We start from the raw sequence: 18,492 nt of genomic DNA, 5'->3' as shown, positions 1-18,492 counted from the left end.
TACACACAACGACCACTAGTTGGCGCCGTCTTATAAGTTAGCCTGCCTCCTACACAGAAAAACTGCAAAATAGCGTCATACTAGCTCATCCTGATGTGATTTAGAACATGTAAGGATACTGGGGTGGTAGAACGCACATATCTAGGACAAGTCATGAAAGGAGGGTCCTTGACCCCTCATGGCTGTTCTAGTGTTAATGACCCCACCCACGGCTGTTCTAGTGTTAATGACCCCACCCACGGCTGTTCTAGTGTTAATGACCCCACCCATGGCTGTTCTAGTGTTAATGACCCCACCCATGGCTGTTCTAGTGTTAATGACCCCACCCACGGCTGTTCTAGTGTTAATGACCCCACCCATGGCTGTTCTAGTGTTAATGACCCCACCCACGGCTGTTCTAGTGTTAATGACCCCACCCACGGCTGTTCTAGTGTTAATGACCCCACCCATGGCTGTTCTAGTGTTAATGACCCCCCCACGGCTGTTCTAGTGTTAATGACCCCACCCATGGCTGTTCTAGTGTTAATGACCCCACCCACGGCTGTTCTAGTGTTAATGACCCCACCCATGGCTGTTCTAGTGTTAATGACCCCACCCACGGCTGTTCTAGTGTTAATGACCCCACCCATGGCTGTTCTAGTGTTAATGACCCACCCATGGCTGTTCTAGTGTTAATGACCCCACCCACGGCTGTTCTAGTGTTAATGACCCCGCCCACGGCTGTTCTAGTGTTAATGACCCCACCCATGGCTGTTCTAGTGTTAATGACCCCACCCATGGCTGTTCTAGTCTTAATGACCCCCCCATTGCTGTTCTAGTGTTAATGACCCCACCCATGGCTGTTCTAGTGTTAATGACCCCACCCACGGCTGTTCTAGTGTTAATGACCCCACCCATGGCTGTTCTAGTGTTAATGACCCCACCCACGGCTGTTCTAGTGTTAATGACCCCACCCACGGCTGTTCTAGTGTTAATGACCCCACCCACGGCTGTTCTAGTGTTAATGACCCCACCCATGGCTGTTCTAGTGTTAATGACCCCACCCATGGCTGTTCTAGTGTTAATGACCCCACCCATGGCTGTTCTAGTGTTAATGACCCCACCCACGGCTGTTCTAGTGTTAATGACCCCACCCACGGCTGTTCTAGTGTTAATGACCCCACCCACGGCTGTTCTAGTGTTAATGACCCCACCCACGGCTGTTCTAGTGTTAATGACCCCACCCACGGCTGTTCTAGTGTTAATGACCCCACCCACGGCTGTTCTAGTGTTAATGACCCCACCCACGGCTGTTCTAGTGTTAATGACCCCACCCACGGCTGTTCTAGTGTTAATGACCCCACCCACGGCTGTTCTAGTGTTAATGACCCCACCCACGGCTGTTCTAGTGTTAATGACCCCACCCATGGCTGTTCTAGTGTTAATGACCCCACCCATGGCTGTTCTAGTGTTAATGACCCCACCCATGGCTGTTCTAGTCTTAATGACCCCCCCATTGCTGTTCTAGTGTTAATGACCCCACCCATGGCTGTTCTAGTGTTAATGACCCCACCCACGGCTGTTCTAGTGTTAATGACCCCACCCATGGCTGTTCTAGTGTTAATGACCCCACCCATGGCTGTTCTAGTGTTAATGACCCCACCCACGGCTGTTCTAGTGTTAATGACCCCACCCACGGCTGTTCTAGTGTTAATGACCCCACCCATGGCTGTTCTAGTGTTAATGACCCCACCCATGGCTGTTCTAGTGTTAATGACCCCACCCATGGCTGTTCTAGTGTTAATGACCCCACCCATGGCTGTTCTAGTGTTAATGACCCCACCCACGGCTGTTCTAGTGTTAATGACCCCACCCACGGCTGTTCTAGTGTTAATGACCCCACCCACGGCTGTTCTAGTGTTAATGACCCCACCCACGGCTGTTCTAGTGTTAATGACCCCACCCATGGCTGTTCTAGTGTTAATGACCCCACCCACGGCTGTTCTAGTGTTAATGACCCCACCCACGGCTGTTCTAGTGTTAATGACCCCACCCATGGCTGTTCTAGTGTTAATGACCCCACCCACGACTGTTCTAGTGTTAATGACCCCACCCACGGCTGTTCTAGTGTTAATGACCCCACCCACGGCTGTTCTAGTGTTAATGACCCCACCCATGGCTGTTCTAGTGTTAATGGCCCCACCCACGGCTGTTCTAGTGTTAATGACCCCACCCATGGCTGTTCTAGTGTTAATGACCCCACCCATGGCTGTTCTAGTGTTAATGACCCCACCCATGGCTGTTCTAGTGTTAATGACCCCACCCATGGCTGTTCTAGTGTTAATGACCCCACCCACGGCTGTTCTAGTGTTAATGACCCCACCCATGGCTGTTCTAGTGTTAATGACCCCACCCATGGCTGTTCTAGTGTTAATGACCCCACCCACGGCTGTTCTAGTGTTAATGACCCCACCCATGGCTGTTCTAGTGTTAATGACCCCACCCATGACTGTTCTAGTGTTAATGACCCCACCCACGGCTGTTCTAGTGTTAATGGCCCCACCCACGGCTGTTCTAGTGTTAACCTTCCTCTTCTGTTGACGGTCAAATCTGTTTGTAATCATAAATATTGTGTTTTTCATCCCATTGCCTCAAGACCTTATGTTATCCTCCACCCTAGGCCCCTGAGCATACACTTGATTGCATTGAATTGCATTTTGGGGGATTTATTGAACCGTGTCACACCTATGATGTGTCAGAATTGACCGCCATAGGAAATGAATGGGTAATAAAACTAAAAAAAAATCTATAAATCAATACATCCCATACAACAATGGAACAGGAAGAATCTCAGCTACAACACTAACTAAATCATTTCCATCTCCAGTACACACAGCCTACATGGCAGGCATTTTTATAATATACAGTAATGTACAGTAAACACTATCTTTGAACTTGCTGCAAAATTATAATATGAAATTAACCCCTGGTGTCATTCTGTCTGCCACCCCTTGATTCTACTTGCTTTGACTGTTCAAATGAGATGTCAACCACAAAATTGGATAAGGGGTTCCAGAGATATCACTGTGCAAAACACACCGGTCAATTTTGACTGAAAGTAGCACAGTTGAAGTGATCGATGAATTGAGAATCAAGGACCCCAATTGAAATAAGCCAGTGGCTTTCTTGGGTTTTTATCCTTTTAGTTGACCTTGTATGTAATATGTACTTTCATGTACCTACTTCTGCAAATCTTCTAATAAAGTTTTCAATCAATCAATCAATCAATCATTTTGATTATGACATCATGTCTTTCAACATTGTCACACTTTTCATTACACACATTAGCGGCATCAAAAATGATGCGCTGGGCGTGCGAGGGAGCGTGCTTATTCTGGCAGATTGTGAAATATTAAAACCAATAACATTCTGAATGATTTATCATTCTGTAGGCTACTCTTTCTCTCCTTTCTTTCATGTATTTTCTTTCAGGTCTTTTCACTAATATAGGTGAAACTAACTATAACAGGTTGCGGCACATGCAGGTACGCGCTCCTGTGAGATCATTCAACTTTCAAGTTTATTTGTCATTATACCAAATACAATTATATAATGTAATCAAAATAAAAAGAATGAACATATTCAGCCATTCCATATAATCACATGTAACAACCCCTGTGAGCAGTTGCAGGGGCTGACAGGCTAATGTTACCGGCGAAGTTCACGACAAATAAACAGACTTTATCACTGTGAAGCTCATAACTATGATAACACAATATTGCAATATTTATTACTATTGTTTTTCCCTGCTTCTCTGCGCATAGGAACTTTATGCATTTTTAGAGGTAGTGATCTTGTCATCTTCTCTTCTTGTGCGACATCGCCCTCCAGCGATCTTTGTGCGTCAGTACACACTCCCCCATTGTGAAGAGTGGTCGTGTAATTCGACACCTCGTCGTGCTAAAAGTAGGTGAAAAAACGTCGCGCCTCTAGTGTTAAGTCACGTAGGAAAAGGAACTCGCTAAGAAGTAGAATGTCTCTATGTGTGGAACCTTCCCCCAACACTGTCAACAACAGAATACCTTCTGGGATCGTTTCTGCAGACCAGGAAACAGAATTATCTGTCTGAACCAGGAAACAGGAAACAGAATTATCTGTCTGAGCCAGCATTTGACCAACTGTTGAGACGTAAAAAATACGTCAACAACTAAAGAGTTAGGTGAATTACGGCTTGGCTGACAGTTGAGCAGTATTGGGTGTTAAAGGTCCCATGTTTTGCTCTTCTTCAACTAGTTAATAAAGTCTCTGGGTCCCCAAAAGTCTTTCACGTTTGTTTTCTGAAACACCTCTCTGATGTTCACCTGAAACACCTGAAACAAACACCTGAAACACCTGAAACACCTGAAACACCTGAAACATCTGAAACAGCTGAAACATCTGAAACACCTGAAACATCTGAAACATCTGAAACATCTGAAACATCTGAAACATCTGAAACATCTGAAACATCTGAAACATCTGAAACACCTGAAACATCTGAAACATCTGAAACACCTGAAACACCTCTCTGATGTCCATCTGAAGGCATTCTAGCATGTTTCAGTCACATTTCTCGACACGCTGTTTCTGTGTTCAGCTTTAAATGTAAATGACCTGCAGCTCCCCCCCCCCCTCCCAGCCCTGTGTGTCTCTCTGTCTCTCTGTCTCTGTGTGTGTGTCTCTGTGTGTGTGAGTGTGTGTGTCATCATCATCATCATCATCATCATCACCATTAGTGATTCTTACTAAAACAACAACTAAATTATTGATGAGGCAGTGGGGACCCTAGCCCTCAGCTCAACAACAGTGTGTGCGTGTGTGAGAGTGTGTGTAAGAGTGTGTGTGTGTGTGTGTGTGTGTGTCTGTGTGTGTGTGTGTCTGTGTGTGTGTGTGTGTGCGTGTGTGTGTGGGGAAGGGGGGGTGGGTGTCAGCGCATGCGTGTCTAGCTCCGCTACGAGCAAAAAAAACACAAGGGATGAGAAGGAGAAGAGAGAAGGAGGAGAGAGAAGAGAGAAAGAGGAGAGAGAAAAGCGGTTTTGATGAACGAGGGAGATGTGACCTAATTATCTCGGTCGGCACGGTAACGGTCGCGCTGCCTCCTCCGTCTCTCACCCCCCCTCCCCCCCCTCCCCCGTCTCTCACCAGGAGGAAACAGGACGTAAACAGTAGGGCCCCCCCCCCAACATGACCATCCATCACCCCCACACATCCATCACCCCCCTCACACACATCCATCACCCCCCTCACACACATCCATCACCCCCCCACACATCCATCACCCCCACACATCCATCACCCCCCCATATCCATCACCCCCCCACATCCATCACCCCCCCACATCCATCACCCCCCACATCCATCACCCCCCACATCCATCACCCCCCACATCCATCACCCCCCCCACATCCATCACCCCCCCCACATCCATCACCCCCCCACATCCATCACCCCCCCACATCCATCACCCCCCACATCCATCACCCCCCCACATCCATCACCCCCCCACATCCATCACCCCCCCCACATCCATCACCCCCCCACATCCATCACCCCCCCCACATCCATCACCCCCCCACATCCATCACCCCCCCCCACATCCATCACCCCCCCCACATCCATCACCCCCCACATCCATCACCCCCCACATCCATCACCCCCCACACATCCATCACCCCCCCACATCCATCACCCCCCACATCCATCACCCCCCCACATCCATCACCCCCCACACATCCATCACCCCCCCACATCCATCACCCCCCCACATCCATCACCCCCCCCACACATCCATCACCCCCCCACATCCATCACCCCCCACATCCATCACCCCCCACATCCATCACCCCCCCACATCCATCACCCCTCCACACATCCATCACCCCCCCACATCCATCACCCCCCACACATCCATCACCCCCCCACATCCATCACCCCCCCCACATCCATCACCCCCCACATCCATCACCCCCCCACATCCATCACCCCTCCACACATCCATCACCCCCCCACATCCATCACCCCCCCCACATCCATCACCCCCCCACATCCATCACCCCCCACACATCCATCACCCCCCCACATCCATCACCCCCCCCACATCCATCACCCCCCACATCCATCACCCCCCACATCCATCACCCCCCCACATCCATCACCCCCACACATCCATCACCCCCCACACATCCATCACCCCCACACATCCATCACCCCCCCCACATCCATCACCCCCCCCACATCCATCACCCCCACACATCCATCACCCCCACACATCCATCACCCCCCCACATCCATCACCCCCCCACATCCATCACCCCCCACATCCATCACCCCCCACATCCATCACCCCCCCCCACACATCCATCACCCCCCACATCCATCACCCCCCCCACATCCATCACCCCCCCACATCCATCACCCCCCCACATCCATCACCCCCACACATCCATCACCCCCCCCACATCCATCACCCCCACACATCCATCACCCCCACACATCCATCACCCCCCCACATCCATCACCCCCCCCACATCCATCACCCCCCACATCCATCACCCCCCACATCCATCACCCCCCACATCCATCACCCCCCCCACATCCATCACCCCCCCCACATCCATCACCCCCCCACATCCATCACCCCCACACATCCATCACCCCCCCCACATCCATCACCCCCCCACATCCATCACCCCCACACATCCATCACCCCCCCACATCCATCACCCCCCACATCCATCACCCCCCCCACATCCATCACCCCCCACATCCATCACCCCCCCACATCCATCACCCCTCCACACATCCATCACCCCCCCACATCCATCACCCCCCACACATCCATCACCCCCCCACATCCATCACCCCCCCCACATCCATCACCCCCCCACATCCATCACCCCTCCACACATCCATCACCCCCCCACATCCATCACCCCCCCCACATCCATCACCCCCCCACATCCATCACCCCCCACACATCCATAACCCCCCCACATCCATCACCCCCCCCACATCCATCACCCCCCACATCCATCACCCACCACATCCATCACCCCCCCACATCCATCACCCCCACACATCCATCACCCCCCACACATCCATCACCCCCACACATCCATCACCCCCCCCACATCCATCACCCCCCCCACATCCATCACCCCCACACATCCATCACCCCCACACATCCATCACCCCCCCCACATCCATCACCCCCCCACATCCATCACCCCCACACATCCATCACCCCCCCCCACACATCCATCACCCCCCACATCCATCACCCCCCCCACATCCATCACCCCCCCACATCCATCACCCCCCCACATCCATCACCCCCACACATCCATCACCCCCCCCACATCCATCACCCCCACACATCCATCACCCCCACACATCCATCACCCCCCCACATCCATCACCCCCCCCACATCCATCACCCCCCACATCCATCACCCCCCACATCCATCACCCCCCCACATCCATCACCCCCCCACATCCATCACCCCCCCCACATCCATCACCCCCCACATCCATCACCCCCCCCACATCCATCACCCCCCCCACATCCATCACCCCCCCACATCCATCACCCCCACACATCCATCACCCCCCCACATCCATCACCCCCCCACATCCATCACCCCCCCCACATCCATCACCCCCACACATCCATCACCCCCCCACATCCATCACCCCCCCACATCCATCACCCCCCACACATCCATCACCCCCCCACATCCATCACCCCCCCACATCCATCACCCTCCACATCCATCACCCCCCACATCCATCACCCCCCCCACATCCATCACCCCCCCACATCCATCACCCCCCCCACATCCATCACCCCCCACATCCATCACCCCCCCACATCCATCACCCCCCCCACATCCATCACCCCCCCACATCCATCACCCCCACACATCCATCACCCCCCCACATCCATCACCCCCCACATCCATCACCCCCCCACATCCATCACCCCCCCACATCCATCACCCCCCACATCCATCACCCCCCCCACATCCATCACCCCCCCCACATCCATCACCCCCCACACATCCATCACCCCCCACATCCATCACCCCCCCACATCCATCACCCCCACACATCCATCACCCCCCCCACATCCATCACCCCCCCCACATCCATCACCCCCCCCACATCCATCACCCCCCCCACATCCATCACCCCCCCCACATCCATCACCCCCCCACATCCATCACCCCCCCCACATCCATCACCCCCCCACATCCATCACCCCCCACACATCCATCACCCCCCCACACATCCATCACCCCCCCCACATCCATCACCCCCCCACATCCATCACCCCCCACACATCCATCACCCCCCCCACACATCCATCACCCCCCCACATCCATCACCCCCCCCACACATCCATCACCCCCCCACATCCATCACCCCCCACATCCATCACCCCCCCCACATCCATCACCCCCCACATCCATCACCCCCCCACATCCATCACCCCCCCACATCCATCACCCCCCTCACACACATCCATCACCCCCCCCACATCCATCACCCCCCCACATCCATCACCCCCCCACATCCATCACCCCCCACATCCATCACCCCCCCACATCCATCACCCCCCACATCCATCACCCCCCCACATCCATCACCCCCCCCACATCCATCACCCCCCCCACATCCATCACCCCCCCCACATCCATCACCCCCCCCACATCCATCACCCCCCCCACATCCATCACCCCCCCACATCCATCACCCCCCCACATCCATCACCCCCCACATCCATCACCCCCCACATCCATCACCCCCCACATCCATCACCCCCCACACATCCATCACCCCCCACATCCATCACCCCCCCACATCCATCACCCCCCCACATCCATCACCCCCCACATCCATCACCCCCCACATCCATCACCCCCCACACATCCATCACCCCCCACATCCATCACCCCCCACACATCCATCACCCCCCCCACATCCATCACCCCCCCCACATCCATCACCCCCACATCCATCACCCCCCCCACATCCATCACCCCCCCCACATCCATCACCCCCCACACATCCATCACCCCCCACACATCCATCACCCCCCCACATCCATCACCCCCCCCACATCCATCACCCCCCCCACATCCATCACCCCCCCACATCCATCACCCCCCACATCCATCACCCCCCCCACATCCATCACCCCCCCACATCCATCACCCCCCCACATCCATCACCCCCCCCACATCCATCACCCCCCCACACATCCATCACCCCCACACATCCATCACCCCCCCACATCCATCACCCCCACACATCCATCACCCCCCACATCCATCACCCCCCCACATCCATCACCCCCCCCACATCCATCACCCCCCCACACATCCATCACCCCCACACATCCATCACCCCCCCCACACATCCATCACCCCCACACATCCATCACCCCCCCCACATCCATCACCCCCCCACATCCATCACCCCCCACATCCATCACCCCCCACACATCCATCACCCCCCCCACATCCATCACCCCCCCACATCCATCACCCCTCCACACATCCATCACCCCCCCCACATCCATCACCCCCACACATCCATCACCCCCCCCACACATCCATCACCCCCCCACATCCATCACCCCCCCCACACATCCATCACCCCCCCCCACACATCCATCACCCCCCACATCCATCACCCCCCCACATCCATCACCCCCCCCACATCCATCACCCCTCCACATCCATCACCCCCCCCACATCCATCACCCCCCACATCCATCACCTCCCCCACATCCATCACCCCCCCCACATCCATCACCCCCCACATCCATCACCCCCCACACATCCATCACCCCCCCCACATCCATCACCCCCCACATCCATCACCCCCCCACATCCATCACCCCCCACATCCATCACCCCCCCCACACATCCATCACCCCCCCACATCCATCACCCCCCCACATCCATCACCCCCCCCACATCCATCACCCCCCCCACATCCATCACCCCCCCCACATCCATCACCCCCCCACATCCATCACCCCCCCACATCCATCACCCCCCCCACATCCATCACCCCCCCCACATCCATCACCCCCCCACATCCATCACCCCCCCACATCCATCACCCCCCCCCCCACATCCATCACCCCCCCACATCCATCACCCCCCCACATCCATCACCCCCCCACATCCATCACCCCCCACATCCATCACCCCCCCCACATCCATCAGGGGTTGGGTGGAGGGGTTGGTTGGAGGGGTTGGGTGGAGGGGTTGGGTTGGGTGGAGGGGTTGGGTGGAGGGGGAGGGGTTGGGTGGAGGTGAAGGGTGGAGGGTTGGGTGGAGGGGTTCGGTGGAGGTGGAGGAGGTGGAGGGGTTGGGTGGAGGGGTTGGGTGGAGGGGTTGGGTTGGGTGGAGGGGTTGGGTTGGGTTGGGTGGAGGTGGAGGGTTGGGTGGAGGGGTTGGGTTGGGTGGAGGCGGAGGGTTGGGTGGAGGGGTTGGGTTGGGTGGAGGTGGAGGGTTGGGTGGAGGCGGAGGGTTGGGTGGAGGGGTTGGGTTGGGTGGAGGCGGAGGGTTGGGTGGAGGGGTTGGGTTGGGTGGAGGCGGAGGGTTGGGTGGAGGGGTTGGGTGGAGGTGTTGGGTTGGGTGGAGGGGTTGGGTGGAGGTGGAGGGTTGGGTGGAGGGGTTGGGTGGAGGGGTTGGGTTGGGTGGAGGGTTGGGTGGAGGGGTTGGGTGGAGGGGTTGGGTTGGGTGGAGGGTTGGGTGGAGGGGTTGGGTGGAGGTGTTGGGTGGAGGTGTTGGGTGGAGGGGTTGGGTGGAGGTGGAGGGGTTGGGTGGAGGGGGTGGGTTGGGTGGAGGGGTTGGGTGGAGGTGGAGGGTTGGACACCATCTATAACACATCTATAACACATCTATAACACTAGGGATGTCCCGATCCGATATCGATATCGGATATCGCTTCGATATTGGTCCTGAATGCTGGATCGCAGATCGCACCAGAAAAAAAATAGGCGTCGATCTGCGTGGCCGATCCGGCGTGTCACTCACGTGATGACAACAGTAGTAGTCAGTGGTCACGGGCATGAGAGTTGGCTAGTAGCTACCTGTGTGTAATGAGTCTGACAATGTCATGATGCTAGCTGGTGAAATCATAAACCATTTGCTTTTACATAGTCTGAAACTACAGATGGTAAGCTTTCAAATGATGCGTCAGACATTGAAATCGGAAAAAAAATTAAGACGACACGAGTATTTGAATGTTGGTGCACCGAATGAATGCGACAGGAGAAACGTGACTGACCAAACCACAACAACAAACGCTGCTAGCGGCTAACAGCTAACAGTGGTACATCGCTAGGAACGTCTAACTGCGTTTTTATAACATCACAACATACTGAGAGAACATGGACATGCTAAAAACACATAACTACACATAACTAGATGAACACACAGTCCTTGCTTTTGAGTATGTTTACAAGTCATTATCACTTACTGGTAGCCTCCGAAAAACGAGAATAGTTAATCCAATCCACAGATTATAACTGTTTTTTATTATATGGACTGGTTACTTAAAACTTGAGTTGAAAAAAAAGAGAACCAGATATTGTTGACACCCCTTCGATTTCTGGTCTCACCAGCAGCGTCACTAGGCTACACTTTTAAAAAGGGTCCTATAATTGATTTGCCATTTGTAAGAGAAGATAAATAGAATAAAAACCTGAAGGCACTAAAACTAGAAATCAGACAGTAACTATTTTTTTCTACAATGCTGAATGCTGCTGTCTACATTGTTTAAACCAGTTGGTCACTGAGTACTGCAGAGTACTGTTTTTGTTGCTTGAATAAAGGCTGGCAGTCTTTAATAGCCAACTGTTGTTGTGGACTATATACTGGGGAAGTATTTGTTATTATTCAGGAGTAAAACAATAAATACAAATATCGGATTGATATCGGTATCGCAGATACCTGAAGCCCAGGTATCGGTATCGGTAGTGAAAAAATGGGATCGGGACATCCCTATATAACACCATCTATAACACTAACACCATCTATAACACCATCTATACCACCATCTATAACACTATAACACGTGTGCGTGTTGGATGGCCTTCTCAGCTCCTTCCCTGATGATGGCACTCCGCTCGTACTACTAGGTGACTTCAATTTCCAATCTTCTTCTTCGGCGTATGGGTAGTTGTTTTTCCTCTCCACTCCACCAGGCTCGGGGCCGAGGGGCTACCCTTTTACCACCCGAGACCTGGTTGAGGGGCTCACCCGGGCTATATTTCTGGACACCCCTCCAGAAGCCACGTCATCGTCTCGTCATCTAATACCGACAGACCATGCATCCCGTTGGGTGGGTGGTACACCGGGCAATCCAGGATAATATGGTCTGATTTCCAATCAGAGAAGCTTCTCTCATCCGGAGTACTTGACCTTCTCCTCTCCTTCGGCCTTACCCTGTCCCCCTCTCCTCCGACTCATAAGGCAGGCAATCAGCTCGACCTTGTCTTCACCAGATCTTCCCACACCTCCAACCTTACTGTTACCCCTCTTCCAGTTTCTGATCACCACTTTATATCCTTCTCCCTCCCCCTCAAAACCTCCTCCTCCCTGTCAGCCTCTAACCACTTAAGACCCTCTCGTCGTAACCTACGTACCCTGTCCCCCATCACCCTCTCTTCTTCTGTCCTATCCTCCCTACCCTCTGTTGAATCCTTCTCCCTTCTATCCACTGATGCAGCATCCTCAACCCTCCTGTCCGCTCTCACCTCATCCTTCGACACCCTCTGTCCACTAACCTTGAAGCCAGCTCGATCCTCTCCTCGAGCTACCTGGCTCTCTGAAACGCTACATGCTTATAGACTAGAGCTCAGAGCAGCTGTGAGGAAATGGAGAAAAACTGGCCTTTCTGATGACCTTAACCTCTATCACTCTCTCCTTTCCAACTACGCCTCCTCGGCATCAGCTGCTAAAGCATCCTACTATCATTCCAAAATACATTGTTCTGCCTCTAATCCTAGAAAACTGTTCTCCACTTTCTCTTCACTCCTTAATCCACCTCCTCCCCCTCCTCCTTCCTCCCTGTCCGCCGATGACTTTGTCACCTACTTTGAAAAAAAGGTGGACGACATCAGCAGCACCTTTTCCCCCCCACCTCTCCCTCCTCCCACTAACAATGCTAACACCCGTTCCAAACTCTCTCCTCGACACTCGGTCTCGGGCTTGTCATCTTTTTCCACCCTCTCCCCCGATGAGATTCTCACACTTATCACATCAAAGCGGGCAACCACATGCCCTCTTGATCCCATCCCCTCCCCTCTTCTCCAATCCATTTCCACCGACATCCTTCCTTACCTTACCACCCTTATCAACTCCTCCCTATCCACAGGATCTGTCCCAGCGGCCTTCAAAATAGCCAGAGTCAAGCCCCTCCTCAAGAAACCTACCCTTGACCCTTCATCTGTCCACAATTACAGACCTGTATCCCTTCTCTCCTTCCCTTCCAAAACCCTTGAACGCACGGCATCTAAACAACTGACTGACTATCTCCGGAAGATGGATCACTTAGACCCCAACCAATCCGGCTTCAAGGCTGGGCACTCCACTGAGACTGCTCTCCTTGCTGTCACGGAGGCCCTCTACTCTGCTCAAGCTTCCTCCCTCTCCTCCGTTCTCATTCTCCTGGACCTGTCTGCTGCCTTCCGCACAGTAAACCACCAGATCCTTCTCTCCCATCCTCTCAGAACTTAGCATCTCTGGCACCGCACACTCCTGGTTTTCTTCCTACCTGACGGGCCGCTCCTACCAGGTGACCTGGAGAGAATCGCTGTCTTCTCCACGAACCCTCTCCACTGGGGTACCCCAGGGTTCTGTCCTAGGGCCCCTACTTTTCTCTCTCTACACCAAGTCTCTTGGCTCGGTAATCTCTTCACACGGGCTCTCCTACCACAGCTACGCAGACGACACTCAACTCTTCCTGTCCTTCCCCCCGTCTGATGTACACGTGGCAACCCGTATCTCTGCATGTCTCGCTGACATTTCAACTTGGATGGCTGACCACCATCTCAAGCTCAATCTTAACAAGACCGAGCTCCTCTTCATCCCCGGGAAAGCCTGCCCTCTCCAAGACTTCTCTATCACAGTGGAGAACTCTACTGTAACCCCCTCCCTGACAGCCAAGAATCTTGGAGTGATCCTGGATAACCGACTATCCTGTGCGGAGAACATTTCAGCAACGGCTCGCTCCTGCAGATTCTTCCTCTACAACATCAGAAGGATACGACCATTCCTTACCAGAGAGGCAGCGCAACTCTTGACCCAGGCACTGGTCATCTCCCGCCTGGATTACTGCAACGTACTCCTGGCTGGTCTCCCCGCCTACGCCATTAGACCTCTGCAGCTCATCCAGAACGCTGCTGCACGTTTGGTATTCAACCTCCCCAAATACTCTCATGTCACCCCTCTCCTTCGCACCCTGCACTGGCTCCCGGTAGCAGCTCGCATCCGATTCAAGACCCTGGTGCTTGCATATCAGGCAGCTAAAGGGACAGCCCCTGCCTACCTGAAGGAAATGGTCACCCCCCAAACTCCAGCCCACTCACTCCGCTCCTCCACCTCGGCTGGCCGACTGGCCCCACCACCTCTGCACAGCAGTCGTGCTGCCCGATCACGTCTCTTCACAACTCTGGCTCCCCGCTGGTGGAATGAGCTCCCCACGGCTGTCAGAACGGCAGAGTCACTACCCATCTTCCGTCGTAGACTGAAGACCCATCTCTTCAGGTTACACCTTAACAGCTCCTCCTGAGGCCGTCAAGGCCCTGAACACAGAAAAGGCCTAAGTTCTGGGCCCAGGACAGTCCGGACGGATTGTATGGCAGCTAGTGCTGAGGCACAAACATGTACATTTTCAAGCCTGCAAACTGTGACACTTTAAAATAATGTGAAAAAATACTCTTTGTGCAATATGACAACCCTAGTTGACTATATGTGCAGTATAGTACAGTGGATTGTGTACATAGCCTTTATTGATGTAAACCAGCTCCTTACCTTCTTGTGATTTTATGCATCTATGCTTTTTCTAAAATGTGTTTTCTTTTTCCTTTCCTAACACCAGGGGAGCCACCCCTCCTAAATTTCGTTGTTTGGTACCTGTACTGTAGCAATGACAAATAAAGTCCATTCCATTCCATTCCATTCCATTCCATTCCATTCCATTCCATCTTCTGCCCCTCAGCACTACGTCTCCTAAAGACGTCCGCTTTCCCCTCTACTGTGTCCCTAAGAACTTCTATCGCCCCCTTTGTACTGTTTCTCTGTTCCTCCAGTATTAAAAATAAATAAAAAAAAGTGGTAGAAGAAGGTTTCAGTGGCCCCGGGCCTGAGCTAGATTACTCTTCCTGCCACGAATGGTGGACTGATGATTCACATGCTTAGCATTCAAATGTATTGATTGTAAGTCGCTTTGGAATAAGGTGTCTGCTAAACGCCAAAAATGTAAATGTAAATCTATAACACCATCTATACCACCATCTATAACACTATAAACAACAATAATACCACCACCACCGTCAACACCATCAACACCAACAAACAATAAGATTAATGGTCATATTATTATGATTATGATTAAAAATAATAATAATAATAATACTTATGTAATTATAGGCTTCATATGAGTTTGTGTCTCAAATATTCTCCCACCGAGCAATGTGCGTTGTTTAATGAATATATCCTGTGTTATTATGGGATGCAGCCGCCCCGAACCCCCGAGACCCGAGGCGGCAGACCCTGGGGAGCTGGGACCCGCAGGGGTGAGACCCTGGGAGGACTGGGACGTGGAGGGGTGAGACCTGGGAGGACTGGGACGCAGAGGGGTGAGACCTGGGAGGACTGGGACGCGGAAGGGTGAGACCCTGGGAGGACTGGGACACAGAGGGGTTAGACCCGCGAGGACTGGGACACAGAGGGGTGAGACCTGGGAGGACTGGGACACAGAGGGGTGAGACCTGGGAGGACTGGGACACAGAGGGGTGAGACCTGGGAGGACTGGGACGCAGAGGGGTGAGACCTGGGAGGACTGGGACACAGAGGGGTGAGACCCGCGAGGACTGGGACACAGAGGGGTGAGACCTGGGAGGACTGGGACGCAGAGGGGTGAGACCTGGGAGGACTGGGACGCGGGGGGTGAGACCTGGGAGGACTGGGACACAGAGGGGTGAGACCTGGGAGGACTGGGACACAGAGGGGTGAGACCTGGGAGGACTGGGACACAGAGGGGTGAGACCTGGGAGGACTGGGACACAGAGGGGTGAGACCTGGGAGGGAAGAGCCATGGACATGTATATATCGTCCCTCGCAGCCCCGGCGACCAGAGGAACGTTTCCCCCGCAGCAACAAACACTAAACCCACTAATGTGGGTTATAACCCCCCCTAACCCCACCCCCCCCGGGTTATAACCCCCCCTAACCCCACCCCCCCGGGCTATAACCCCCCCTAACCCCACCCCCCCCCGGGGTTATAGATACTACAGGTTATCATCATTAAGGAAAACTGTATGGCGCAGTAAGACGCACATCTGGACTCCCAGACACCGGAGATAAAACCACTGCCAAGACACAAACGCCTCTGACTATCATTCTAGAATAGTACTGTCATTCTCGAGCATTACTATCATTCTAGAATATTACTGTCATTCTAGAACATTGCTATCATTCTAGAATATTACTGTCATTCTAGAACATTACTATCATCCTAGAACAGTACTGTCATTCCAGAACATAGCTATCATTCTAGAGCACACAGACAGCGGAGGGATATAACGCTATAGAAAGACAGAGAGAGAACGCGGCCGTCTCCCCGGGGGGCTGGCTGGTCTCTTACCGGAGCAGTTCCACCCGGTGGGCGTCTGGCAGTCGCTGAGGGAGGAGGGGAAGGCGGCGCAGAGCCGCTCCACAGGTAGGCTGGCGAGGAAGGACACCAGCAGCACCACCCAGACCCAGCAGCCTCCCGCCGCGGGCCGCAGGTTCCCCCGGTACAGGCGCGGGAGCGACGGGCTCCTCCGGTCCTCCTCCTCCGGTCCTCCTCCTCCTCCTCCCGCTACTGAGGAGGCGAGACCCATCTCAGTCTCCGGTCCGTCCAGAGAGTCCGTCCTCCCCACGGTCGCAGCGGCGGCGGCGGATACGAGGCGGCAGACAGGCGGAGGACAGAGACCGACACACCGGCGCGCTCAGCAGAGACCGGGGGCGCCGGGACATGATCCTCGCAGGGGAGCGCTGAGCCCCATGAAGGGCTGGAAGAGTAACCCCCGAACCAGGGGGGTGTCGCTGCGTATACGAGGGGGTTCCGGGGGGGGTCCGGGGTGGGGGGGGGGTGCAGTGGGGGTGGGCGATGGAGGGTGTGGGATGGTGGCAGGGGGGGGGAAGTTAGCGAGGTCACCCTGCAGAGAGAGAGAGAGAGAGAGAGAGAGAGAGGGAGGGGGGAGACACGGCAGGCAGGTAGGTAGAGAGGAGAGGAGAGGAGGGGAGGATGCGCGAGGAAGAAGCGTCGACGAGGGAGAGAGGAAGAGAGAGATGACGAGGGAGAGAGGAAGAGAGAGATGATGAGGGAGAGAGGAAGAGAGAGATGATGAGGGGAAAAAGGAAAGGAAAGGAAAGCCTTGATGATAATGTTTTGTTGTTGTCTATAATCCCACGGTCGGTCTGGCAGTAGTATGCAGTAATAACATCCACGGATTCCAGCACGCTCCCTCCTCTCTCTCTCTCTCGCTAGCGAAGCGACCAGACAGACGCGCGGTGGTTGGGAGTCCGCCCCGCTCCTCTCACGCTGCTCTCGCTCTCCGGTATGAAGAGGAGGAATCTCTCTCTCCTCCGCCAGCAGCAGCAACAATCTGGTTACGGTCACGTGGCCCCGTAGGGGGGGGGGGGGGGCTCATAATGATAGACCTCTGATTGGTCGAAAGAAGAATGCGAGTGGGAGAGCGAGAGAGAGAGAGAGGAAGGTTTCCGTGGCTTCACACACACACACACACACACACACACACACACACACACGCACACACGCACGCACACACGCACACACACACGCACACACGCACACACACAAGCACACACGCACACACGCACGCACACATGCACACACACACGCACAGCGGTCGGTGTCTGTTCGTTCCCCCGCCTTGCGAGAGAGAGACACAAAGGGACACTGGAGGTCTGGAGAGAAGGAAGGAGGGAGAGAAGGAGGGATGGAGAGAAGGAGGGTTGGAGAGAGAGAGGGAGGGAGCGAAGGAGAGAGGGAGTGAAGGAGGGAGAGAAGGAGGGAGAGAACGAGGGAGGGAGAGATGGAGGGAGGGAGAGAGGGAGGGAGAGAAGGAGGGAGAGAGAGAGAGAAGGAGGGAGAGAGAGAAAGAGGGAGAGAGAGAGGGAGGGAGAGAAGGAGAGGGAGGGAGAGAGTGAGAGAGGGAGAGAG

At 54.3% G+C, this 18,492-nt stretch overlaps 1 protein-coding gene across 1 annotated transcript in view; it reads right to left on the bottom strand.

The window, feature by feature from the left end:
* Positions 1 to 17,146, bottom strand: part of LOC308160973 (tomoregulin-2-like) — a gene marked incomplete at both ends in the record, with an annotated part of 53,165 nt that extends 36,019 nt beyond the window's left edge. The window contains one exon of the mRNA XM_080534895.1: positions 16,909 to 17,146. Within this exon, the coding sequence (XP_080391021.1) occupies positions 16,909 to 17,146 (238 nt within the window). The remainder of the gene's footprint in view (positions 1 to 16,908) is intronic.
* Positions 17,147 to 18,492: the final 1,346 nt, after the last annotated feature.

Source organism: Nansenia antarctica (genome assembly GCF_963989245.1).
Source record: "Nansenia antarctica genome assembly, chromosome: 6".
In the NCBI taxonomy this organism is placed as follows: Eukaryota; Metazoa; Chordata; class Actinopteri; order Argentiniformes; family Microstomatidae; genus Nansenia; species Nansenia antarctica.
The sequence above is the reverse complement of the archived record's forward strand: the minus strand, read 5'-3'. Positions and strand labels throughout refer to the sequence as shown.